Here is a 26,030-nt window from a genome sequence, read left to right as displayed (position 1 = left end):
TAAATGATTGCTATTCTAACTATTTGTGCTTTTGTTGAGTGAGGGCAGTCCTAGGGCATATAACAATATTAGTTTTGTTGTATGCACGTCTATACCACAAATATAAATGTAATATAGCAGGTTTTTTTCATCTTAGAAACTCAAAGATTCGTAGAGACATGTCTTTTGTTTTTTTTCACACATCTCAGAGATTGGCTAAAAAATATAATTAGATTATTTGTTCAACATTGTGGCTATCTGTATATCTATTAGAATGTGTATCTTGCTGTCTTTAGTATGTCATAAAGGTTGAAGTGGTACAGGATGAAGAGAAATGTACTCTGTTTTATTTTGCGTGGAAATTAACACATTGTATAGCAAGTCTTCACCTTGATCACACACTAATTATGTGTGAAAAGAGATTCCTTTGGTAAATTTCAAATTGATGACTTTTCTTCCTTGACTCATCAGCTCTGAGTTCAGTAGCTCTGCTGGTGCGTCTTCTTTTGCACAGAGGATATAAAATCGTGTGGTTGGCGGGGAGTTGATCTGTATCCTTTTGACCGGATTCCTTCTTCTCTCTGAGTCAACAGTTGCTCCTGAATGTTCGCTTCTAGGAGATGACATCTAGAAAATGGATCCTAGGATTCCAGCGCTATCTTTTAACACTGGTCTTATACATCTCTCTTTTTTTTTGTTTAATGCATTAATTATCCATCTACGTCATCCTCACGACCAGCAAGATTAACCACAATTCAGTTTTCAGCTTCCATATTACCTTGGGCTTCCACTCCATACATTATTTTATAGATAAAATAACGGAATTATTCAAGAGTATTTTTATTTTTAATGCTTACTTACTATATTTTATTTGAATTTTTCCATATAATATATTCTGATAGTATTTTTCCCCTCTCTCAACTTCTCCTAGATCCTCCCCATGTCCCTACCAACCCAACTTCAAGTTTATGGTCTAGCATTTCTCTCTCTCTGACCCCATAGCAATTTTACTGGTATTTCAAGACAGGGTTTCTCTGTGTAGCAAACATCTCTAGCTGTCCTAGATCTCTCTTTGTAGACCATGTTGGCCTCAAACTCACAGAGATCTGCCTACCTCTCCCTCTGAGTGGTGGGATTAACGGCCATGCCCAGCTGGCCCAATAGCATATTTAAAGAACTGCATTATAACAGAAATGTAATATTTTGTTTCATTCATCCATAATGCCAACTTGGAAGAAAATGGGATAGGCCAAACTAAAAGTAGGTCACTGGATCTGGGACTTTGGAGAGATTTGGGTGAGACTTCCAGGAGCCTAAACAAGGTTATATACAGAGGGTGTTCATAGGAAGTTGGGAACTCCCCATGCAGTGGTCTAGGAATTACAGACCAAAGCTTACTGGTAGGGAACTGAGGGAGTTAGTAAAGAGAATGTGTGGATATCATTCATAGGAGTCAAGAGAAGGAGGGGAGGCCAGTGTGGGAGGAATGGGAAAACTGAAGGATTAGGATGCTCACTAGGGTTCGGGAGTAGCTGGAAGGGCTTTAGGAAGCAGGAGGGATGGAAAATTGCAGGAGAAATATTGCCAGGTGAAATGAGGATCTGAGGCAGAATCCAGAAGACAAGCTACAAGGATGTGTAAAAGAGGATGAGCAGCAAGGAGAATACGTACCAGGTGTCGAATGAGTTGACCCCATAGACCCAGCGATAGCTGAGGAGCTGAGGAAGACAATTAGTCAAAGGTCCTGGGTCTGAAAGGAAGCAGGAAAAGTGTTAGAACTTCCCCTACCCGGACCCTGAAGGGCTCATCCTTGCAGGAAATGGATTCTATTCTTCCAGAGCGGCGCTGGAGTCAGGGCTCCAGCAGCATCCTTAAGGGAGGCCCGCATTTGTGGAGAGGATTCTTTCTGGATGAGGAGAATTAGAGGGAGTGTGTTTACCGTAGCATAGGACTATTCCTGGCCAGATAGAAAAGGTGTAGGAGATAAAGATGGAGCAGTAAAGGGAAGTGTCAGGTTGCCCATTTGAGGACTATTTGCCTGACTTTCCCTATTACTGCATGTTAAATATCCAAAAGTACAGTCCATCTGAGGATGGGGATATGGAGATCAATAACTAAAACAGTCTGGCAATAGTCAAAAGTATCTGGTAAGAACCAAAATGATCTGGCAAGTCTTTACCTAGAGACTTTGGAAAATAGGTAAAAAGGAAAATGGCTGACCAAGTGGAATGGGGAATGTGGCCACTAAATTCCAAGACATTGGGAAAAGAACCGTTTTCAAGAGGAGCTGAAGGTGTTGAGGTGTGATCACAGACTGAGTCCTGGAGTAGAGAGGTCAGGACAGAGTATTCTGACACAATGCTTTAATTGCACTGGCAAAGTGACATGGAGCATATAAAACTGGAAGGTGCTAATGTAAAGACTGAGCAGGAGGAGGTGGGGGGGAAGAAGCATAAAAAGAACTCAAGGTGAAAATATAGCATTCAAATGGAAGCAAGAAACATCTCAAGAGTTCTCCAGTGACATTATTCAGGGAAAATGGAGATTACAGGCCTGAAATAACAGAGAAGGAAACTACTCTGGCATGGATTGGGGGACTTTTGGGGGTGATATATAAGAGCCATGGGTTAGAATGTTGCCAAACTCAAGGTGAGAGGTAAACGCTGATTGGGTCTGAAATAAACTGTACACATGACTTGCTTGATTTAACGGGGAATGGAGAGAAAGATCATTGATAATGGCAAGATTTCAGTTTTTTTTGAGACTGGGTTTCTCTGTGCAGCTTTGGAGCCTGTCCTGGAACTAGTTCTTGTAGATAAGACTGGCCTCTAATTCACAGAGATTAGCCTGCCTCTGCCTCCTGAGTGCTGGGAGTAAAGGATTGCACCACCACTATCTGGCTAAGAATTTTGTTTGTTTGTTTGATTTTTCAAGACAGGGTTCTCTGTGTAACAGCCTTGGCTGACTGTCCTGGAACTCGCTCTGTAGACTGGGCTGGCCTCAAACTCGAGCTCAGAGATCCATTTGCCTCTTCCTCCCAAGGGCTGGGGTTAAAGGCATGTACCCCATCGCCTGGCTAAGGTTTCACTTTTAAGAAACTGAAAAGAGATCTATGTACAACATGAGAATTATATTAATAAAGATATGTTTATTGACTGCTGAGTTATGAGGTAGGTACCTTTTAGAGACAAACTACTGTATTAATGTATTTTCAAAAAGTACCCTTTCCCTTCTGCAGCTAAAACCTTATGTGGGAAGTAAGCGTGAGCAGGTGCTTTCCTTCTTGCCATCTTCATGATACAAGTTGAGCATACCCCAAAGTGTCCCTTCTACCATGTTGACCTTTGAAATGTGTGCCTCCTAACCCCTAGCTGAGCATACTCGAAAATGTGCCCGCTGTCTTTCTTTCTTAAACTGAACATGCTCAGAAACGTACTCCCTGAGTGAGTGTTCCGGAGCATGCACACCCTGAGAGAGGATGCTGCTTTAGGAACAAAGCGACGCTGCTAGTCCCTTGCATGCTGCAGGGAGCAGACTTCCCTCCCTGTCATTTCTTGGTCATGCCTGTTTGGGTTTCGTGCTCGCCGAGTTGTGAAACCACTGTGCTCGGTTACTTACCATGTCTGAGATCCATGCTAAATGAGTTGATGTGAGTGAGTGCTTAGCGCCAAAACATGACCGGCTCTGTGAGATGATAGGTATGCTGATTTGCTTCACTGTGGTTCCTCCTTTAGTCTTTGTATGTTGCCAGTCACATATGTTATATAGCTGAAACATATACAATAATAACCTTTTAAAAGGAAGAACTAATTTTTGAATATTTAGGTTTTTTTAATTTAAAAAGAAATAATCGCCTTTTAAAACCTTTAAAAGGAAGTCGGGAGTAACTATGATAAGGCAGTGAGAGCAAAGGGGGAGTTGGAAACTAATATCATTAGTGTTTTTAACAATGGCACAAGAAAAAGTGCTGAAACCATACATACCTACGTGTGTGTGTGCGTGTGTGTGCATGTGTGTGTATGTGTGTGTGCATGTATGTGTATGTGTGTGCGTGCATGTGTGTGCGTTTGTGTGCATGAGTGTGTATGTGTGTGCATGTGTGTGCGTGCGTATGTGTATGTGTGTGTATGTGTGTGCATGAGTGTGTATGTGTGTGCATGTGTGTATGTGTGTGTGTGTGTATGTGTGTGCGTGCGTGTGTATGTGTGTGTGTATGTGTGTGAGTGCGTGTGTGTGTGTTGGTGTGTGTGTGTTGGTGTGTGTATGGGTTCAGTTTTTTGAGACAGGATCTTGCTTTGTAATCCAGGCTGCCCTCAAGGCAAGGCTTCCTTAAATCTCAGGATGATACTCCTTTGAATGCTGAGATTACAGGTCTGAATCGCCATGCTCAGCTTATACTACTGTTTGGAGACAGGGTCTCACTGTTGCATTGGCTGACTTAGAACTCACCCTATAGACCAGGCTGGCTTTGAACTCACAGAGGTCCTCCTGCCGCTGCCTGCCAAGTGCTGAGATTATAGGCATGTGCCATCCTGCCAAGCCTCATGTTATTTTAAAAGCATTTGTACTAGTTGAATAAAGAGATTCTTTTTTATCTAATTGGGAAAAATACCCCAAAAGTTGTAGTTTAATGCCATCTGAGAAAAGAAAATGCCAGGATAATCTTATGATGATGGTACAGGGTCTCTTAGCGTGTGACAACTGAGTACTTAGATGAAAGCAGCGAGATGAAGAGCCAGGACAAACGACACATCCAAAGAAGCACGCTCCAATTCCCGAAAGTCAATATTTTGGCCCTTTCTGTCTCATTTTGGCCTGTAATTTAAATGCAGAATTATAATTATATTTGCATGAGGCTGGTCCTACATAAAACCAAGAATGCAAACCGGTCTAGGAATAGAACCAGTGTTTCCATATGAGGAAAAGGCTACCTCACCTCTCAGGTTGTCAGGCTCCCAGCTACATTGCTTTCTTCGCCATCGCTCCTATGGTTGCCAGCAGGACGGGTTTCAGATCTTCTCTCTTGACCTCCTGACGTAGTCCTTCACCTTTATTCATAGGGCAGACCCTAGGCCCTAACTCGAGGATCATTAATCGTATATCGGGGAAATATTTCCTCACACAAGGTCTGCATAAATTTGCCTGTCTGGCTACAGATGATTGGCCAGTAGGAAGAGACGAGGCAAAAGTCAGATACAATGGCAACAATGAAAAGTGAGCATACTTCCTTATGGTAAGAGGAGATGTGTAATTATAAAAACAAGAGAGGAAACGAGACAGTAATGGTCTGAACTGGGCGATATTGGGAACCATGTTTGACTTCGCAGCGGCACCTAAGGGGATGATTAGCCTGTGTGATCAGGAGAGTTTTAGGTCATGTGGCATAGTCTGCTAAGAAGCAAGTGAACAAACGGAACATTTTTCAAATTCCCAACCAAAACACTTAAAGTAACCCACAAAATATTTTAACTTTTAAAGAAGTCAGTCTCCCGGGTCTGGATAATTCATATAAACAATGTATTTAGGAACAAATGTTATTGTGGCAGCAGATACAAAGGTTTTCTGCTCAGGGTTGTAGCAGGCGCATCGCTATGAGCTAAGTGATCACCTCAGGGCATGGTGGGATTTCTGTCATGAGCTCGGATTCTCACTGTGATATTTTTATTGCTGTTGTTTTTAATTAGTGCAACAGGAGCTCCCTGAATTCCTGTCCAGTGCAATGATTCACATCTGCTCATCGACAGGAGCTGTGGGTTGAGTCATGTTGCTGTGAACCCTGATCTCCAAAGCTTGTTTAGAGCTAGCTAGTGGTCACACTTTAACTCATATTGATTTGATTGTTATGCTTTAAGGAAAACAAATTTTGTCTTTTGCAGAACAGTTTGCTCAACTGTATCCTGTTGGAAAAATTTAAAGCTAAAAGTACCGGATGTTTTGCCTTCTTGTGGCTAAATTCTTCTTCATCATCATTGTTAAAGAAACCAGAAGCACCTCTCAGTTGCACCTCTCAGATGCACCTCTCAGTTGGAATTTTGCTATACACTTTCTTCCCCGTCGGTTCCTCTGTACATTCTAATATGAGCGGGACTATCTGCTCAGGTTTGGTCACGGTCAACCAAGTCTGAGAAAAGGGCATTACTGGAAAGCCTTACCAGGTCACTTTTCTCTTCCAGGTGGTGGGTTTGGCTCAAGACTTTGTTTTACAGTACCAGGAACTTAACCTAGAGCCTCCCATATGCTAGTCAGGCATACTACCACTGAACTATATCCTCAGTCCTGTTTCATCTTTTTAAGTTTACGACATTAGACTCACCCCCTAGAACCTAGGCATGCCTCGAACTTGTGATCTTGTAGCCTCATCCTCTTGAGTAGTGGGTTTCAGGGTCAAAACTTTTATCATTATAACTGATCATGTGCAAAAAATGAATCTTTCCATGAATTTATTCATTTAATAAGTTTTTTATTTGGTCTCTGTGGTGCTGGAGGCAGAAGGATTATGGAAAAAGTAGAGCAACATACAAAGATGGACTATAGGGTCCATTCATTTCATACATATTGAATACCAGTTACATATGAAATGCTATATATATATATATATATATATATATATATATATATATATATATATGCTATATATACCAGTTATCTATGATATGCTAAAACTTGACAGCATAACATGACTAAGAAAATTGTTGCACTGGCAGATGGGTTCAGTGGGAATTTGATTGATAAGAAAGATAAGATACCCTGGGATCAGTTCCTAGCACAGGGATCGAAGTGGGGACCACAACAAACAAAAGCTAATTGAGAGAAGATGTATTTTGATTGGCATGACTTTGGAGTTCGAAGGGAACTTATTGGTGGGACACTAACTTCGCTGAAGACTTCCTGGGTGAAGTGGCTAGTTTTTGTGTTTGAGACAGGATCTTGCTGTGGAACCAACTTTGACCAAGTTTGACTTGTAGCACTCCTGCCTCAACTTCCCAAGTGCTGGCAAATCCAGGTGTGTGGCGTCACACCTGACTTATTATTTTATTTTACCTTGAGATAGCCCCGCTATACAGCCCAGGCTAGCCTTGAACTCACAATCTTTATCATTTAGCATTCTGAGTACTCCTGGGATTACAAACATGTACTACTATGGCTGGATTAAGGGGTGCCAGTTTTGACAAGCCTTTTAAGGAAGTTTAATAATTTAGTAAGGGCCCAAAAATCATGAAGAAAAGTCTCGAAGGGTAGGGAGGATTTTGTTACACACTTTCATGCGGTATACTGCAATAAAGTTTGGATTTCAGAGAAATTTTTCTTAGTTGGTTTTTTGTTTGTTTGTTTAGTATTTAACTATTCTTAAAATTTTTGTCATTTAGCACTTCAATACTGATATATTTTCAGCTCACACAATCTCATCTGGCTTGGGAAAGAATTTTTCCCCTCTAGGTACCACACTCTTAACCACAACAGACATTTGCTTAAAAGGGCACCTCCGCTTTCTGTCTTCAAATGTAATTTTATCATCAAGTGAAGCAATTTGCATATCATTAGTTAGCTTGCGTTTTTAGATTTTATTTTCTGAAAAGGTTAATTCTAATCAGCCACTTTTGCTTAATTGGAGTGACCAATTTGAAATACTTCATTTAGAGCCTCAGCCTTGCTAGCATTCCAAGACATTTTCCCTCCCTGAATGGAGAGCTTGAAGCTGCAGATCAAGTGTTAGTGAATTAGTTCGTTAAATTGGAGCTGAGAGTGGCCCTCCTGAAGCTGCAAAGGAGCTGGCCATGGCCACAGGGCAGCCAATTAACTCTTAACCCTGTGGGTAGCATGCTGCTGTTGTTTGTTGGGATTCCGTGAGGTCTTGTTTTACTTTTCTTGCTTTCTGCCCCACACTCCTCCACCTAAGCCCCCCGCCCATACCTTTCCTGCTGGCAAGGTAATCAAACCCTTTGTGCCCATCACCCGGGTGCTTCCTTCTGCCACTGGGAAAAAGTCATTTCCTTTCTCAGAAGACTAGATCTTCAAGATCCGAGGTTGTGAAAAATCAAAGTTGCAATATTATGGAGTTGAAGTCCAGAAGTTATTGTTTGGTATACCTTATGAAAATGTCCAGATATGTTGAAATCACCTCCTGGTGTCTATTATAAAAATGCTTCAGTAGGAAGTGGGTAAGAATATAGGAAAACGTCTCTTTTTTGTGTGTGTGTCTTTTCAAGTTATGCTCTGCTTCTTTTTCCTTTTCCCTCATAGATCATCTGAGTGCTTTTTAAATTTGTAGTTACCCTGGGTTTTCTGTAAATTTTGGTTTAATCTCCATGTCATAAGCGATGTGGTATTTATTAGCTATAGCATAAATCTGAGTTTATTGGAAGTGAGTGAAGAATTTTTGCTCTTTTAAAAGGAACTGAGGGAGCTCTCAGTGGCAGGAACCTAAAAAGCCTAGAGACTCATGTAACTAAGGATACTTAGTTCTTTTATTATTTGAAGACTAAAATGTGTTCTAACTTAGATTATGCAACAAGCGAGGTAGAAATACATCCAAATAAATCTTGCCTTTCTTGGAGCCATTGCCTTATAAGAGGCTTAACAGAAGAGATCAGTATACATTTAAGATTTTTTTTAATTGTGGAAGTGGCATGGGGAAGTGTTGGAGGTGTTTATGCATGCATGGGCATGTGCGCCTGTGTGTGTGTGTGTGTGTGTGTGTGTGTATACTCGCCTCTGCTAGCATATGTGCAGGCTATTGGTTAACATCAGTGTCTTCATCACTTTCCACATGATATTTTAAGACAGGGTCTTTCAACGTACCTGATGCTTACTGTTGGCTAGGCTGGCTAACCACTGAGTCCCAGGATCCACTGGTCTCCCCTGCGTTGCGCTTACACACCTGTGCCAGCACACCTATCTTTACTGGGAGTTCTGGAAATCTCAACTCAGAGCCTCACGCTTGCCTACCAACTGCCTTACTCACTGAGCCTTCTCCTCATTCCTCGTGTGAAACCTAAATCTTGCTTTAATTTTTTCTTTGATCCACTGCTTATCAAGAATACAACTGTTAATTTCTAAGAATAGATTCATGAAGCAAGAATTTTTCTAGTCATGTTGTATTATTTATTTCAGACCTTACTGGACTGTAATATAAGAAAATGCCATGTGAGATATTTTTCATCTTGAATTTAATAAAGATTTCTTTTAGGCCAAGTATAAAGTTAATTTTCACAAAGGTTACATGGGCATTTGAAAAATTAGTTATACTGATTTGTACAATTTTCTATATATCTATAAGTTTATTGTTTTTTCAATTTGCATATATTTTCTATTTTAGTTGTCTAAGTATGTGTATTATACATTATTATAAATAATCACCTCAATGCTTAGTGCCTTGAAATCATAAAATTTAGTATGTAAGAATTTATGTGGGTCTGAAATTTGGGTGCAGCTTAGCTGTATGCTTCCGGTCCAAGGTTTCTCATGGGATTATCGGTAAGCTATTGTCCAGGGCTGTGGTCATCTGAGAGGTTGACTATCAAAAGAACCCATTTTCAAGAAGACTAACTCAGGGCTAGAGAGAAAACACAGTAGTTAAGAGCACTTGCTGCTCCTGCACAAGACCCATGTTTGGTTCCCAGTACCCACATGACGGTGCACAACCATTTTTAATTCCAACTCTAGGGCATCCGATACCATCTTTTGACCTCTGAGGGCACTGTACACACATAGTGTATGCATATATATACACGTGCAGACAAGCACATACACATAAAATGAATAAATCTTTAAATTTTTTAAAAGTACAAAAAGAGATGACTAACTCATATGGCTCTGGGTATAGCATTTCACTTCATTCCTAAACCCATGGACCTCTCCACAAGGCTGGTTGAACCTTCTCACAACCACGGAAGTTTGTTTTCCCCAAAGTGAGCAATCTAAGAGGAGAAACAGGAAGCTTCACTGTCTTCTATAATTTAAGTCTCTAAAGTTTCACATAATCACTTCTACTTTCTTTCTGTTTATTAGAAGCATGTCATTAAGTCTGTCTCACTCAAGGGGAAGAAAATTAGACTTCATCTTTCAAAAAAGTGTCAAGAATTTATGGAGGTTATTTTAAAGCAGTGATTAAAGGCAAACATTCACTACCTTTGTATTGTTAAACAATTTCTTCTTGCACTTGTGTTTAGAATATGAGGCAAATATTTCTTCTCTGCATGTTGATACAAGCTCATAAAATGTATATTGCTTATAAAGTGCTTTTTATCGTGTTATAATTAAGCTTTGTGATTTTGTTAAATACTTTAATTTTTAGGGTGCTAGGGGTCATACCCAAGCCTTCTATGTGCTAGACAAGTATTCTACCAGGGTCTCATTATGTCAATCAGGCTGGCCTTGAACTTGTTCTGTAGTTTGAATTAGCCTAAAACTTGTGATCCTTCTGTTTCCCCAGTACTAGAATTGTAGATGCTGATACTACACTCAGTTAACATTTTAATCTTAAATTCCATTTTGTCTCCTGTTAATATTTCTTTTCTTGTCTTTTCTTTGTTGTATTTACCTGTTTTCAGTCTTCTCTAAGCTATTTATATATTTATTTATTTTTAGAATAATATTTACCTGAGTTTTTGTTTTAATACATCTTTCATATTTTAATGTTCGCATGTTTGAAATTTTTCTTCTTTAACATTTATTTTGCTTTGCTTTGTTTTTTTCCTTTATATTGTTTTGGTGATTTTCTTTTTGTATTATTATTATATTTAAACTTTTAAAACTAATTTTTAAAGTAGTGTTTGAAAATTTAGCTTTTCCCCATTTATTTTGATTACTTTCTTATTCTTGATATTTCTAACCATTGTGTGTATTTATTAAATAGTTATACATTTATTTTTACACCATATTTCTTGCTTAGGGTTATCACTACTGCTGTGATAAAACACCACAACCAAAAGCAAGTTGGGGAGGAACGTTTTTTGTTTGTTTTTGTTTTTTTTTTTTTTTAGCTTATGCTTCCACGGCACTGTCTAGCACCGAAGGAAATCAGGACAGGAACTCAAGCAGGGCAGGAGCCTGCATGCGAACTGATGCAGAGGCCGTGGAGGAGTGCTGCTTACAGGCTTACTCCTCATGACTTGCTCAGCCTGCTTTCTTATAGAACGCAGGACCACCAACCTGGGGGTGGCACCACCCATAATGGGCTGCGCCCTTCCCCACCAATCACTAAAGAAAATGCCCTACAGACTTGCTTATAGTCTGAATTTATGGAGGTATTTTCTCAACTGAGGCTCCCTCCTCTCTGATGGCTCTAGCTTGTGCCAAGTTGATATAAAACTAGCTAGTATATCATGGTTCTCTTTTACTGAGCACAGCATCCATTTCTTATGCTATTTATTTATTTATTTATTTATTTTTGAGACCAGGTCTCATATTATTTAGCTTAGACTGGCTTTGAACTCTTTATGTAGCTGACTCTATGTCTCAAGTCCTGAAACTGTAAGTGACTGCCAAGTGCCTTAGCACTACAGTTTTTGTGATGCTAAGGACTTCATGCATACTGTGGTGGTTTGAAAGAAAATGCCCCCCAGAAAGAGTGGCACTATTAGGAGGTGTAGCCTTGTTGGAGAAAGTGTGTCACTGTGGAGGCAGGTTTTGAGGTCTCTTTTGTTCAAGCTTCCTTCAGTGTGACTATCAGTCAACTTTTTGTTGCCTGCAAGATGTCATACTCTAAGCTCCAGCACCATGTCTGCCTGCATGCCACCATGCTCCCTGTCATGATGATAATGGACTGAACCTTTGAACTGTAAGCAAACCACCCCAATTAGATGTTCTCTTTATAAGAGTTGCCATGGTCATGGTGTCTCTTCACAATAGACAACCTAAGACACAAGCTAACATTCTACATCTCCAGCCCTATTTTTTTTTAGATCCTGAGCTTTATTAATTTCTGTCTCTTCAATCTGAATAATGTATTTGTACTTTTAAACAATTTCCTCTTCTGTTTCTAGAATTCTTGCTTAGTGCTTAAATGCAAGTTTGATAATTTCATATTGAGTTATATTTAATAATATATTTGAAGGCTAACAGTTCATAGTTGTATTCTATAAACAGATGTTTCTTGGGCTACTAGCTCCCCACAATAAAAACAGCATGGGGACTTATTATTAATTAGGAAAGCTCAGCCTTAGCTTAGACTTGTTTCTAGCTAGCTCTTATAACTTAAATAACCCATATTTTTTAATCTATGTCTTTCCACAGGCTCATTATCTCATCTCCATTTTGATCCTCCTGCTTCATCTGTGTCTGGTTGGCAAGTCCACCTTTCTTCTTCTCTCAAGACCTCTCTGTCCCCAGAAGTCCCACCTAACCTCTTTCCCTGCCTAACTATTGGCCATTCAGCTCTTTATTAAACCAATCATGGCAAAGACACATCTTTACAATGTATAAAAAGATTTTTCCACAATATTTCCCCCTTTTGTTTAAGTAAAAAAGAAAGGTATTTAACATAGTAAAACTATATACAGTAAGAACAATTATCAGGTAAGAATTATATTACAATATCCAGTACATTTGTATTTGGCAAATTCAGAGAAAATACTATATTATTTATCTTATCTCAATGAATCTAAAGTTTTATTCCTAAAACATTTTCTATCATAACTTGCATTACCATTTTAAAACTATCTTTTTAGACCTCAAAACATTTTCTTAGATAAACTAAGCTTTTATGTCTCTCAATCTTATAATAAACTTTACATCTCTTATGTAAGTTTTTTTCTGAATTAGGTAACAAGAAAAAATGTAAAACTATAACTACTTAATCTTCAATTCCCACCAGAGACCTAAGAAGGATAAAATATCACTTGAGTAAGCAGAGAAAACAACTTTCAAAACTATGAGAAATGACAGAAACTGCTGGCTGCCTGGGCAGTCACCCAAGGTTCCTCTGTAACATTGGAGCATCTATCTTTGACCTACAGGCCTAGAAGACTTGACAGATCTTTCTGTGAAGCAGTAGTTTGAGGGACTGTCCTACCATGTCTTGTCAAAGTTCAGTAGTCACTTTTCTTTGTGTCCTGCATGTCCACTTTGTACAGCATACTGTCAGCAGTCAAGGCAAGGGAAGTTTCTTGCACAAATGGCTAACTTTGCCTTAATAAAAGCAAACTCCATATGGAGGTTCTTCAATGTCCATCATTCTTTTCTGAAGTAAATTGGTGCTGCCAGGAGCAGATGTCTCTTACTCTCATGAAAAGACTTGTTATTAAAACAGTTTAAATGCCAAATTATTTATGCCTTGAAAGTGTTTGAAGACCATCTATATATTTAGAATATGTCTGTGTTTGACCTTGAAAACACACCTAATATGACTATAAGCTTGATTGTTACAGACAACTAACTAATAACCTGTCTTTCTTTATTATCTTAAATAGCTTTTAGGGACTAAAACTTTACATTTTTAAATGAGCTGTGTAGGTACAATACCTTAAACAAAAATAGAAACATTTATAGTATAACAAAAATAACCTTAAATTTGTATCAATTTACAAAAATCTATACCAATATTAAAATATTTGAGACTAGTGGTTGTTCAAAAGGAGACTCAACAATCCACCCTTTTATCTCATTATTTCTATATTATATCCCCCCTTTCCCTTCAGAAAGAGATCCCTGAATCTAATCTCCTTTGTTTAGCTTTCTCCCCTGACCATGACCAGTAACAATGTGTAACCTACCCCCCCAAATGATGACAAATATCCATAGTCCACCTACCAACCAAAAATATCCCACCATACCTATGGGGAATATGGGTGTTGTATTCTCTAGATGGCTTCCTGTTCTCTGTGGGTAATCACATCTTTAGGGTACCTGAGAAAATTGAGATAATGGTCAAGTCCTGGGAAAACTAGCCATAACATTTGCTGTCTGTTCTTTGTGCAATGGGAAAGCGCAAGGCTTATCTGTAGCCCTTGCCGGAATTGTCTGTGAGGCTGGACAGTCTCAGCCAGCAGCTTTGAAGCTGTTGTGGATGCAGAACCCCGAGGAAATTGCAACAGAGGCACTATCACCTGGGCCACCCATTGCTCTAACACACAAACTTTCAAAGGTAACATACATATCTGTGTTAACACAAGTATGGACTTTATATATATATTGTCCACAAGTTAGCCAAAGATGATTTTTTTTTGTTTTATGTCTGAGCAGGTAAATTATATGTAACCTGTCTTGTAGTTTCTCTAGGTTTATTTCTTTATGTCTGTAGCCAGGATTTTCAGGGAGCCTTTCCTGATCAAACCTGATCTCTATCAACTTTGAAGGAATCCACAGCCTTTCATTTTCTGTGGAAACAAAAGCATAACCTCTCCCCAAAGCAATATATTTTCTGACTTCCATTTTAAAGTTAAGGCATTTCTATAGTATCTAGGCTGGTTTAATTCGGCACTCCCTCTTACAATCCCATGTCTCTCCTCAGCTGTTATTCATCAGGAATCAAAAAACCCAAAGTCAACAAGATACCATATAAGATTCTGACTGTGTACTTTCCAAGTTTATGTGGTTTGCCTTTTTTATATTATTTTATTCTGTCTTTAAGTACTTTATCTTATTATTTATAAACAATCTATGTTTTTCTATGACTGTCTATACCCACATTTTAAGCCTACACACATTTTTTGAAACACACTGTAAACTGTTTAGAGGGTTTTTTCCCCAGCTGGCTCTATCTTTACTGAGCACCTGCAATGTACTCTGACTGCCTGAGACAAATCCTGAACTGTCATGCCAGCTGCCACACAGCTCAGCTTAGCACATGGTACTGGTGACTGGTTCCAACATGCAGGCAGTGGTTGGTGGCTGCAGCTCTGTATGTCAAGCCTACCCAAAAGAGAACTTGGTCACCAGGAAGCCTCATTTGGCTCTGTCTTCCAAACTTCTTTTTTTTTACTTTTCTTAGGCCTTTTGTGAATATATGTGGCCAGATGTTGGGTACCATGTGTAATGAATCTTTCTCAGTCCTGCCTACCAGCTCCCAAATAACCACATGGAGACTTCCTATTAATTATGAAAGTTCGATCTTTGTTTAGTCTTGTTTCTAACTAGCTCATATAACTTAAGTTAACCCATTTCTATTAATCTATATGCTTCCACGTGGCCCGTGGCTTTTACCTCTTCTCCTACATATCCTTCTTCCTCTACATTTGGCTGGTGGCTCTGCCTTTTTGTCTTTTTCTGAGACCTCTGTGTCTGCCTAGCCTCTTTTCCTATCTAACTATTGGCCATTCAGATCTTTATTAAACCAATCACAAGGCACTTCATCAAAGATACATCTTCACAGTGTAAAAAAAGATTATTCCACAACAGTATTCTTTCCTCTTAGTCTTTCCCTGACTTGAAGACATTTTAATTGTTATTGTTGTAACTTGGTTAGAGTATTTTGTTGAGTGTGAAACCTATGAGGGCTATCTCTCTGAGTGCAAGCTCATTGAATACAATGGCTTTGTATTATCAACTTGGTTGTTCCTTATACCTAAAACTATGCTTGGTATACATGTATACATGCTCATTGCTTTTGTGGTACTAAACTACTACGTGTTTTTTTCTACCCTGAAGAACCTTTGAGCCCTTACATATCTGTAAATATTTTTCTGCTATCCTTAGATGTTAATGATGTCTTTGTTGACTCATTGTCCCTTTTTCTCTTTAATTTGTAGATTTTATTCTAACATCTTCTGCCTTTCTCTATGTCACATGGTCAGTATAATACCAGGCTTATTCTTTCCTCTTTGTTATTTATTCTTTTTTGTTGGCATCTTCTAAGGCCTTTAACAAGTAATAGAGTTTCTCCCTCATTATATCTAAGAGTAATGAGCTCTTTCAAACATCAAGCCAGGCGGTGGTGGCGCACGCCTTTAATCCCAGCACTCGGGAGGCAGAGGCAGGCAGATCTCTGTGAGTTCGAGGCCAACCTCGTCTACAAGAGCTAGTTCCAGGACAGGAACCAAAAGCTACGGAGAAACCCTGTCTCGAAAATAAAAAAAAAAAATCAAACTGTAATTTTCTTTTAAAAAATTATTTTTAATTTGTCCGTGTGTCTGCACACATCTGTGCATGCTCATGAATATGGATACATATAAAGGCCAGAAGGAGGCATTGGATTCTCTTCCTCTGGAGTTTCAGGTGGTTTGAGATGCTCAATGTGGGTGCTGGATCCCCTGCAAAAGCGACAATCTTTCTCAACCACTGAGCCATCACTCTAGCTTCTAGCCATTGAAAAGTTCTTTTAGTATTATTTTAATTACTTATTCTCCATCTGTTCTCTTCCAATATGGAATGCCTATTATTAGTATATTAGTTTCTTGGGTTTTGAGCTCTTTCTCCCTCCCTACCTCCCTTTTTTTCCTTTATTCTTATTTTTCTTCATTCCTTTGCTCTTTTTGTTTCTTTTTATTCTTTTGAGGGGCCTTATGTTTCTTAGGCAGGCCTTGATCTCAGTATGTAGTCAAGGATGACCTTAATTCCTGTTACCCTTGCCTCTTTCTCACACCCAAATGCTGAGATTCTAGGCATACATCACCATGCATGGCTTCTATTTATTCTTTATGAATTTCACCATTTTTTGCTTTTTAAAAATCTATTTGCTCTCTCAAGTCAATAATATTTTTCATTTCTTCTTTAGTTATTTATAATCTATTAATTTTTAAAACTTAAATATCTTATTTTAATCCCACAAATTTTAAGATTTACTTATATTTTGTGTGTGTGTGTGTGTGTGTGTGTGTGTGTGTGTGTTTATGTAGTTGAAATCAGGTGCCCTTGGAGGCCAGAGACATCAATCATATCTCCTTGCAACTGGAGCTGCAAGTGAGCCACTGGATGTAGTGCTGGGACAAGAATTTGAATCCTCTGCTAGAACAGTATTTCTTACTTTAATTTTTATTGAAGATATATTTTTTCATGTACTATATTCTGATCATAGTTTCCCCTCCTTCATTTGCCTGATACTCCCACCTCCTCATCCATCCAACTCTATGCCTTCTTTCTCTCTCTCCTTAGAAAACAAACAGGCAAAAAGAAAAAGGACTAGAATATGAAAAAAAGAAAAAGCATGAGAAGCACATGCACAACACACATGCCAGTATATATATGTATATACACCCACACACATATGCACAACATTGGAAACCATACTATGCAAAGGGGAAAAAAGATAATAAGGTAACATAAAAGTTGTCCCCCCGCAAAAGCATTATGAGACAAAAAAGATATCTACAAAATCACCATTGAGTTTACTTTGTGTTGGCCATCTACTGCTGAGCCTGGGGCTTATATTTAAGTGTGGTTTCTATACCCCATGAGACTTTATTCAAGAAAACTGGTTTTTCCTTTGTAAGAGGTTGCCAACTGGGGACAGCTTCTTGGTTAGGGATGGGAGCTCATGACCTCTTCCCCATCCCGTTGCTAGCATGCTGTCTTGTACCTGTTCATGCTGCCACAGTCTCTGTGAATTCATATGTACATTAGTCCTGTTATATCTAGAAGGCCTTGTTTCTCTTGGTGTCCTTCATCCTCTCTGACTCTTAGAATATTTTTGCTTCCTCTTCTGCAAACTTCCTGAGCCCTAAGGGAAGGGCTTTGATGAAGTCATCCTATTTAGCACAGCATATTTCAAGGTCTCACTCTGTATGTTGTCCAGTGTTGTGTTGGTCCCTGTATTAGGCAGTACTTGTTCTTAACTGTTGAGCCATCTCTACAGCCTTTCCCATGAATTTTGAGACCTTTTATGCTTCATACGTGTCTTACAATTTTCTTCTGAAATAAAGTTGCTCTTTGTTTTGACTTTTGTTACTTGAAAGCAGTTCCCACTCTTTTCCTAGGAAGATCCAACATTCCCTAAAGCCCATGCAGGACTGTCCTCTTCCTGTGAGACAGTCATCCTTTGTCATGGGTTCCTTCTTTCCCTTCAGGCTTAGTCCTTCCATGTCCTTGCTCCAGCACTCTCTGCTGCTGTTCCCCCTAACCTCTTCCAGAGAATGTACATCTCAGCAGAGTCTGTCAATCCTCACAGCTCTTATTCTAACCTGCTGAAGGCTGGGGAAAGGACAAATATCAGAGGTACTGAATCCTTCTCTCTTTCTGTAAGTTTTGATGAGTATAGCTTATATTTTTGTAACAGTTTTCCCTATCTGAGCCCCATTAAGAAAATGTTCTCCATCCCCTCACTCCCTCATCACCCTCCCAACCCACCCCTACCCCCCACCCCCGCCACCACCCATCAACACCTGAGGCAGGTGGGAAAGCTGGCCCTGAGGTCCTAAGAGCAGGAGAGCTGATTCCCTCCCCACCCCTCTTACCAGCACACTCGGGAAAGTGGACCCTACATTTTGCCTGGGCAGCGCAATAAAGCCAACCCTGTTGGCAAAGGTATGGGCAAGCCAGCTCTAAAGTTGTGAGCATGGGAGAATCCCCATTACTTCCATTACGTATCTGTCATGTGGTGGCATGAACTGTGGAGAGATGCCCCCACCCCCTCCCATCAACTCCTGAGGCAGGTGAAGAGCTGACCCTGAGGTCATAAGAGCAGAACTGTCCCTGTCCCTCATCAGCTGCAGCACCTGGGAGAGTGGCCCAGATGCCTCACCTGGACCACACAGTAGAGCTGGCCCTGAAGGTGTAGGTGTGAGAGAACCAACCCTGAGGATGTGAAAGCTGGAGAACTGGCCACACCCCTTGCTCATCACTGCAGGGGGTGAAGTAGCCAGAGCAATGCTGGAGAGCCCACCCTGGTGGGGAAGACAGGGTAGAGCTGGCGGGCTGACCAACCCTGTAACTGCCCAGGCCCAGAACCAAGGTAATGTGTTGAGCAACCCCAACATCCACTCCATTTGTAATCTGCTGGAGTATGAGACTGAGGGGGTCAGTCCTGTGGACCTAGGGCTGCAGGACCTCCATGCCACAGACAAGCAATGGATGTCCAGGAAGAGTCCCAGTGAGGGCCCAATGTTGACGGTGTAGTAGAGACCAAGGGTCTTGAACCAGACCAGTGCTCTTTTGTGATGAATGCTTCCATGTAAAAATGTATGAATAAAGGGGTTTACTGCATGGCTCACTGTGTCACACTGCAGCTTCTATGACAAGATTTTCTTTTCCTCCTTTTATTTCTTTTTTTCTCTTAAACTTTATTTTGTTTCATTCTGCAGGGCAGGGGTGGGGAAGGAGATGGGGGAACCAGGAGGCATGCATGATATGAAAGACAAGACACAAAGAATAAATAAAAAAGTTTAAAAAGAAAAATATTAAATAATGCACTCTTAGAAATAGCATGGAGATCCTAATTAATGACTCTATTTGTGTTTGTGATTTGCATGGAATTATTTGTACATGTAATGCTTAGTTCCTAAATATTATTGCATGGTAATTAAAGAGGGTTTCATTTCCATTTTTCAGATGAAGGAAAGGTTAAATGGCTTTCTCAAAGATAACTGTGTTATACAGGAAACTGGACTGTGATATTAATCATCTTATTACAATATGCCACTGCGTCCCTCCCCCACTTATCTCCAGAACACATTATACTGTGAAGATAATTCTTGGAATCCCCTAAGTCATGTATTATAACCTGTATTGTTTTCAATTACTTATTATAATGCGATGTATGATTTAAAATGCCCATAAATGGTAGAGCGTTAAAATAAAGTAATAAGATTTTCTTACCTAGTTTGAAATCTAACAAAAGAAGAATTTGAAAATAGTTTGAAACATTAAAATAATTATAATATGTGTATTCTTTCCCAAAGATAACATTTCTGAGAAAAGTGTATATTTGATATGACTCTCCTCTTTGTAATACATTTCAAAACATTTGACTGTATCTTGCTGTGCAGTAGGAATGCACTTGGCTATTTCCTTATCAAGTATGGCACTGTGAAAATGTAACCATGTCGTCTTATGTATGTTTTGTTTGAGAGTTGCAGTGAGGAGCTGAACAAGCTGGTAGCTATTTTAAAATTAGTGCTTGTCCTGCTCGCTCTCAGTTTCTTTTCATACCAATACTGTTTTTATAAGTACAATCTTAACAATAAAGAAATAAATAAAAATAGTACCTCATATTCAGGAGTGATACTCAAAGGGGCTGATATCTGATATGGCCTGGTCATAAATCAATCAATCAGAACACATACTGAGTAGCGGCACCAGGTATGGTTATATCTGCCCACTATTATTCAGTCCTGTCCCAGTCATAGCTAACAAAACAGTCCCGTTGCCTAAGTTCTTTTGTTTTGTTTTGTTTTGGTTTGGTTTTGGTTTTGTGGTTTTTTTTTTTTTTTGAGACTGTGTAACAGTTCTGACTGTCCTGGAACACCCATTGTAGACCAGGTTGACCTCAAACTCACAGAAATCTGCTTGTTTCTGCCTCCTGATCAAAGGTGTACACCACCACTGCCCGGCTTGCCTGAGTTCTCACAGGTGATTTGGCAAGTGATATATTGTCATCTCCACTCTGCAAATTGAGATAATTACAACCCAGGGAAGTTAAATATAGGGCCCTTTGAATGAAAGTGCTCATACTGTTTGTTAACTTAGTGTTTTTCTCTGGGTAAAAGTTTCTCTCTTTTCAGAGAAAAAAGGGCAGGATAAGACTTTCTTGGTAGTTACAGTATGTGTTTTCCTTTTCATTGAATTTTTTTCATACGGTATACTCTTCTCACAGGTTCCCTTCCCTCACGAGGGCATCTCCTTTGTACTGGACAAATCCTAGCTCCTTTCAGAGAAAACTCATGGGATGGGTCGAATAAACAACCCCCACCCTCCCTGAAACCTTCCTGTTGCAAGCCTTCTCTTTGGTTCCAGGTCCCTTGTTGATATGTGCCCTGGATGAAGCTCTAGCCAGTGAGCAGATTCTTCCCAGTGAAAGAAATGACTGGGCCTCTTTTCTGTTTCTGCAGGAACAAACACATAGCCCTACTTTTAAAAGAACATCCTTTTAACTCCTTGTTTTCTCCCCCCTCCTTCCCAGAATGGCCTGCCTTCAGAGAACAATCCGTATGTTTTCAATGGCGACTTTGTAGATCGAGGGAACAATTCCATGGAGATCCTCATGATCCTGCTCGTTAGTTTTCTCGTCTACCCCACTGACCTGCACCTGAATAGGGGGAACCATGAAGACTTCATGATGAACCTGAGGTAACACTGACTTTAGACTTCATCTTTTATTCTCCCTCTGGAACTGCTGCTCTCTTTAGTTTCCCCGATGATATGTGTAAAGTTAGCTGTATAGGAGAGAGAAGATGAATCGCAAGGAGAGTCTCCAAGTTCTCACTCTCGTTCACCAACCCCCATCTTTCAGCTAAGTGTCAGCTGCTTTGAAGCTCTCCTACCTCTTCTTCCAGTCATGTCTTTGCTTCCTCTTTACTATGTCCTTTTTTTTCTGTCTTACTTCCCCTTCATAGTCCAGACTGCACGCTGGGTGGGCATGCCAGGTCAGGTTTGTAGGTCTGGTAGGTTGTATGAGCAGACTTAGATGGAAGTTTCTCTTGCTTCTTTTGGCTTGCTTCAAATTCTGTCTCAGAAGCTAGCACAGTGTTTTACATTGCTACGTGATTTTTTTCTTTTGGTGTCCTGGTAATTGCTTCTGGCATAGCTGCTCATAAACATTTTTGAGAACAGCTGTAACATAGCATTTGGACTATCTGACTCACTGGAGATTTGAGGGATAAAGACTGCTTAAATGGCTTGTGAATTCTGTCTGAAAGGCACAGTAGGTAATAAATGTTTCCTTCTTTCTTTTTCTTTCCTTTTTATGGCAAACAGAAATCAATTTGTTCTAAAACAACGGAGGCTAGGAAATGTCTCCCACTTTGGGTCCTAGGCTTTTGGGTGCTGGGATCAAAGCTCAGCAAATCCCCTTTGTCTTCTGGGTAGTTTCAACACCTGACTCAAGCAGAGTTTCAGCTCTAATTCTCGAGGTGCAGTTTGCAAATACAGAATCTCTAAAGAACAAGAATCCAGAGGTGTTATAGGAAGCCTGTTCCTGGGTGCTCTAAGAAGGAAGGCCGAGCAAACATGGGGAGCAAGTCACTCAACAGGGATCTTCCATGTCAGGGTTTCTGCCTTGAGTTCCCTTCATGATGTATTGTGACTGGGACATGTAAGCAAATAAACCCTTTCCTCTCCAAGTTACCTTTGATCATGGTGTTTTAGCACAGCAATAGAGACCCAAATATGATTGGGCCTGGTAGGATTGGAGATGTAAAAGATGGTTGAGTGTTGTGAAGGTATATGAGCATGTATCTAAGGATAAGAGAATATCATTGAAGAATACTGCACCTGTTTTAAAAAGAAGGGTAATTTGGAGGAGGGCCAAGAATGGCTCCATGGAGTTCAGTTGAAGAAATGGTAGCATCCTATGTAGACTAGCATGATAGCAATGGCGATGGCCAAAATAGACCTAGACTTTAGGCAATAGCAGTTAAGCACCCAAGAACTTGATAGGGAGGCCTTAACTGAGGAAATAATGAAAGATGAGCAAGATTGAGTTTAAGGGCATAACAGCATCATTCTAAATGGGAATGGATTTAGTCTGAGGTAGATTTATTTGATGTATTGTTGAGTGTAGGTCCAGAGATAGAAACGAATTATAACCTGGAGTGTCACTCTATGTATTTATTAATACTAGATATCAATTGAAAGCACCACAGATGGCAGGATGTATATTGGTCTAACAATGTGATGTCTTTGGTGAGTACGGGGAGGGAATTCCTTTTGAAAAACGCGGTGTTATACTGGAGAAACCCGACATGATGTGGTTTGTAGGGAAATGAGTGGGGAGTGTGCTCTGTTCCTCCTTTACCTGTTGGCTCTGGAGAGTACACATTATTATCTGGGTGTGGTGTTGCATGTCTTTAATCCCAGTGTTAAAGAGGAAGGGCTACCTGAAAAGGGTATGCAATACTATCCTAAAGCAAGAAAAAAAGAATTGAAAACTCTCCCTTAGCTTTTCTTAACCAGGCATTAAAATTCCTGATACTTTCTATTAAAACCCTTAATACCATTCATTCCCATGATCCATGTCGTAGCAATGTTTTTTAAATGAAAGCTCTTCTCCATCCAGCTTTCTCTAAATGTCATTGCATGCCTCTCAAAATCCCTGTAGCCTTTACGTAGCTATGGTACGCATGTGTTAAGTTGTCTTGCATTGTTCCACAAGTATCTATTTTCTTTCCCCAGTTATAATCTAAGCTTCTTGAGAATAGAAGTTGTGCTATTGATTGCTTTTGTTCTTTCTCACAATGCTCCAGAGAGACTCTGCTAAGTACCACTGAAGTCTATAGTTTCTTGAGTTCCTACTATTTGGTAATAGTGAGACATCAATGGCTCTCCTTTTAGCAATAATTAATAGTTTAAAATATGTTTTTCAGGTATGGATTCACAAAAGAAATTTTACATAAGTACAAGGTAAGACTCATACTTGTTTTTCTGTGAAAAAAAAAAAGGAGCTAAAGAAAACCAGATTGTTGCTTTAAGAAAGGTGATGGGCTAATTAGTTAGAATCTGTTCCAATAAAATAATAAGCACAGCAGGAACCCCTCACCGTGGTAGAATCTTAGTTTTTCTTTTTCATTATGACTGTTGGATCAGTTTCAGCATAGCTATGAATATATGGCATTGCTTTAAAGGTACCCATCCTTGATATTTAATTCAGGCAGGCAGACAGAGAAATTACCAATATAGTGGAAGGGTTTTATACATGCAGGAGGCATAGCATCCCACATTAGGGATACCACACAGGGAACTACCAGAGTCAGAGACAGAGAGAGACAGAGAGAGACAGAGAGACAGAGAAAGAGAGACAGAGACAGAGAAAGACAGAGAGACAGAGAAAGACACACACACACACAGAGAGAGAGAGAGAGAGAGAGAGAGAGAGAGAGAGAGAGAGAGAGAGAGAGAGGCAGATGGAGCCAGAAGAAAATACAGACAAGAACATTTGTTAGGTTTCATGGGCGAGAGAGGGCAAAGCCCCTCAGTGTTGAAAGCTGAGTAGTTCGCACAATGGCAGCCAGCTGTGGGGCATGACGGTCGTCATCGTTAGTTGTCTACTATCTTGCTCTGGGTTGATTGGTTAGCGCACCAGAGAAGGAGCCCTGAGTCCAGGAAAAGAATTCCTTAGTGTGGATTCTGAAATGGCTGGTTTGTACTTGAGAACCGTCATGTAGGATCTCTAGGGATTAGCTCTGACAGGGGCAGTCTCCTCCCCGAGGAAGACCCAAAAATGTCAAAGTATCAACAATACAGGATGGAAACGTCCCATGCTAAATACTCGCTATCTGGTCCATAGCTCCCTGACTGTTTCCTTTGGTTGGTATGGAAAACTTGGTTTTTGTCTACATATTGAGACTATTCACTTAACTGGACGTATCAGGAAACTAAAAACTGACTCAGGCTCTTATTACAGCTACATGGAAGAAAAATCTTGCAAGTCCTGGAAGAAGTCTATACCTGGCTCCCAATTGGCACAATTATTGACGATGAAATCCTGGTCATACATGGTGGGATATCAGAGTCCACAGACTTGAATACACTCCGCCACATACCAAGAAATAAAGTAAGAAGTACTATTGCACGGATCCGACATTTATAATGGAATATGCTTCTTTTTATCTGTCATTTTAAGGAGTTTTGGGCTTTGGTGGTGTAGATGAGACAATTAGTAAAAGTCTGGAAAAAAAGCTATGACGGCATGCCTGACCACTAGGTGGTTTTTCTGTGTGCCATGCATTTCCAACAGCGAATCCTGTTGGAAACGGAAAGCCGGGATGCATTAGCACATCAGATAGCTTCTAAAGGTGAGGTTTCAGAAGTAGAGTTTACATGAATTCACTTACACTGTAATTCAGCACTGTTGTCTTGTGAGTAAGTATAAACTTCCTTGGCACTTCCTAGTATCTTACTGTCACCGCTGTGACCACCATCCATTAACAGAGCTTCCTTGACTGAAACCCATAAAACAGCGACAGCTCCTTCCCTCTCCTTCTAGCCCCGATGACCAATATTTCTTGTATGAGCTCTAGGTAACTCATATAAGGAGACTCATAGAATTTATTTCTAAATTACTATCCTGTCCCTTTATTTCAACTGAGCAGATTATTTTAACTCTAAATAATCACTCAGTACAACCCAGTCAGGACAGGAGCTTGCACAGACCCTCTCAGGGAACTGGCTTTATGGTAGCTATGGATTCCACACCTACTAAAGGGTTGCTGGGCTGTACCTTACACACGAGAGCTATTTTACTCCTTTACCAAAGGCAAGCTGAAGCCCCAAGCCTAGAAGTAAACAAGGGGCCAGGTGGGCATGAAGACCAGCAGCAGCTATAGAACAGAGGGTGATATATGGTCCAACTGGGAAACTTGAGCCACTGTCTTTACAGACCAATAGTAACTAGCCAGTCATTCTGGGAAGGTGGGGTCTGAGACTGATAGAGACAGAAATGTGATCGCAGTTGCACCTTGAGGTGTGGGAGCCTCCATACTTTTATACACATGTGAATGATAATATTGCCATCTTCTCATTAACTTTCCACTTTAACCTCTAGGCTAGATAGCTCCTCTTTATGCACTCTCAAGACTTTTATGCATAGCTTTCGTAAGTTGCCAAATTTAAGTAGGGAAAGGTAATGCTATTTTCTTACTATATTCTTATGCTTCTCTAATCCCTGCCAAAACCCCAGTACCTAAGTATGTCTTATTTGTTGAATACTTCTTTAGAAATGGAAGACCAAAGCAGGGCAAAGTAAAAATGGATAGGAATTTTCTTAGAACTTCTTTCCCTGGTCTATGGTGATGCCCCGAGGAGGGCAGTCTTCACCACAAGCAAGGCCTCAAGATGTCAAAGTAAGATTCTATAAGACAAAGGCTCTGGTTTCGTAGTGTTCAAATTCCCAAGCAGGAGTATAGAGAAAGATGGTTTGGAGGACTCCCAGGAGAAAACGGTGCCTATGGTGGTGTGGGGAAAGCAGCCTGATCCTAAAGAGCTTTGAAAACTACAGAGCTCCGTGTTCTAAAGTGGCCATGAGGCCA

At 40.0% G+C, this 26,030-nt stretch overlaps 1 protein-coding gene across 1 annotated transcript in view; it reads left to right on the top strand.

Annotated features, from left to right (window-relative positions):
• The window catches only part of Ppef1 (protein phosphatase with EF-hand domain 1), a 108,299-nt gene that overhangs the window by 61,680 nt on the left and 20,589 nt on the right, over nucleotides 1-26,030 (top strand). Inside the window, exons 9-11 of the mRNA XM_075957185.1 lie at nucleotides 20,969-21,135; nucleotides 23,370-23,406; nucleotides 24,407-24,556. Coding sequence (XP_075813300.1) covers nucleotides 20,969-21,135; nucleotides 23,370-23,406; nucleotides 24,407-24,556 — 354 coding nt within the window. The remainder of the gene's footprint in view (nucleotides 1-20,968; nucleotides 21,136-23,369; nucleotides 23,407-24,406; nucleotides 24,557-26,030) is intronic.

Source organism: Microtus pennsylvanicus, chromosome X (genome assembly GCF_037038515.1).
Source record: "Microtus pennsylvanicus isolate mMicPen1 chromosome X, mMicPen1.hap1, whole genome shotgun sequence".
Classification (NCBI taxonomy): domain Eukaryota; kingdom Metazoa; phylum Chordata; class Mammalia; order Rodentia; family Cricetidae; genus Microtus; species Microtus pennsylvanicus.
This window is presented reverse-complemented; position numbering and strand designations above follow the sequence as displayed.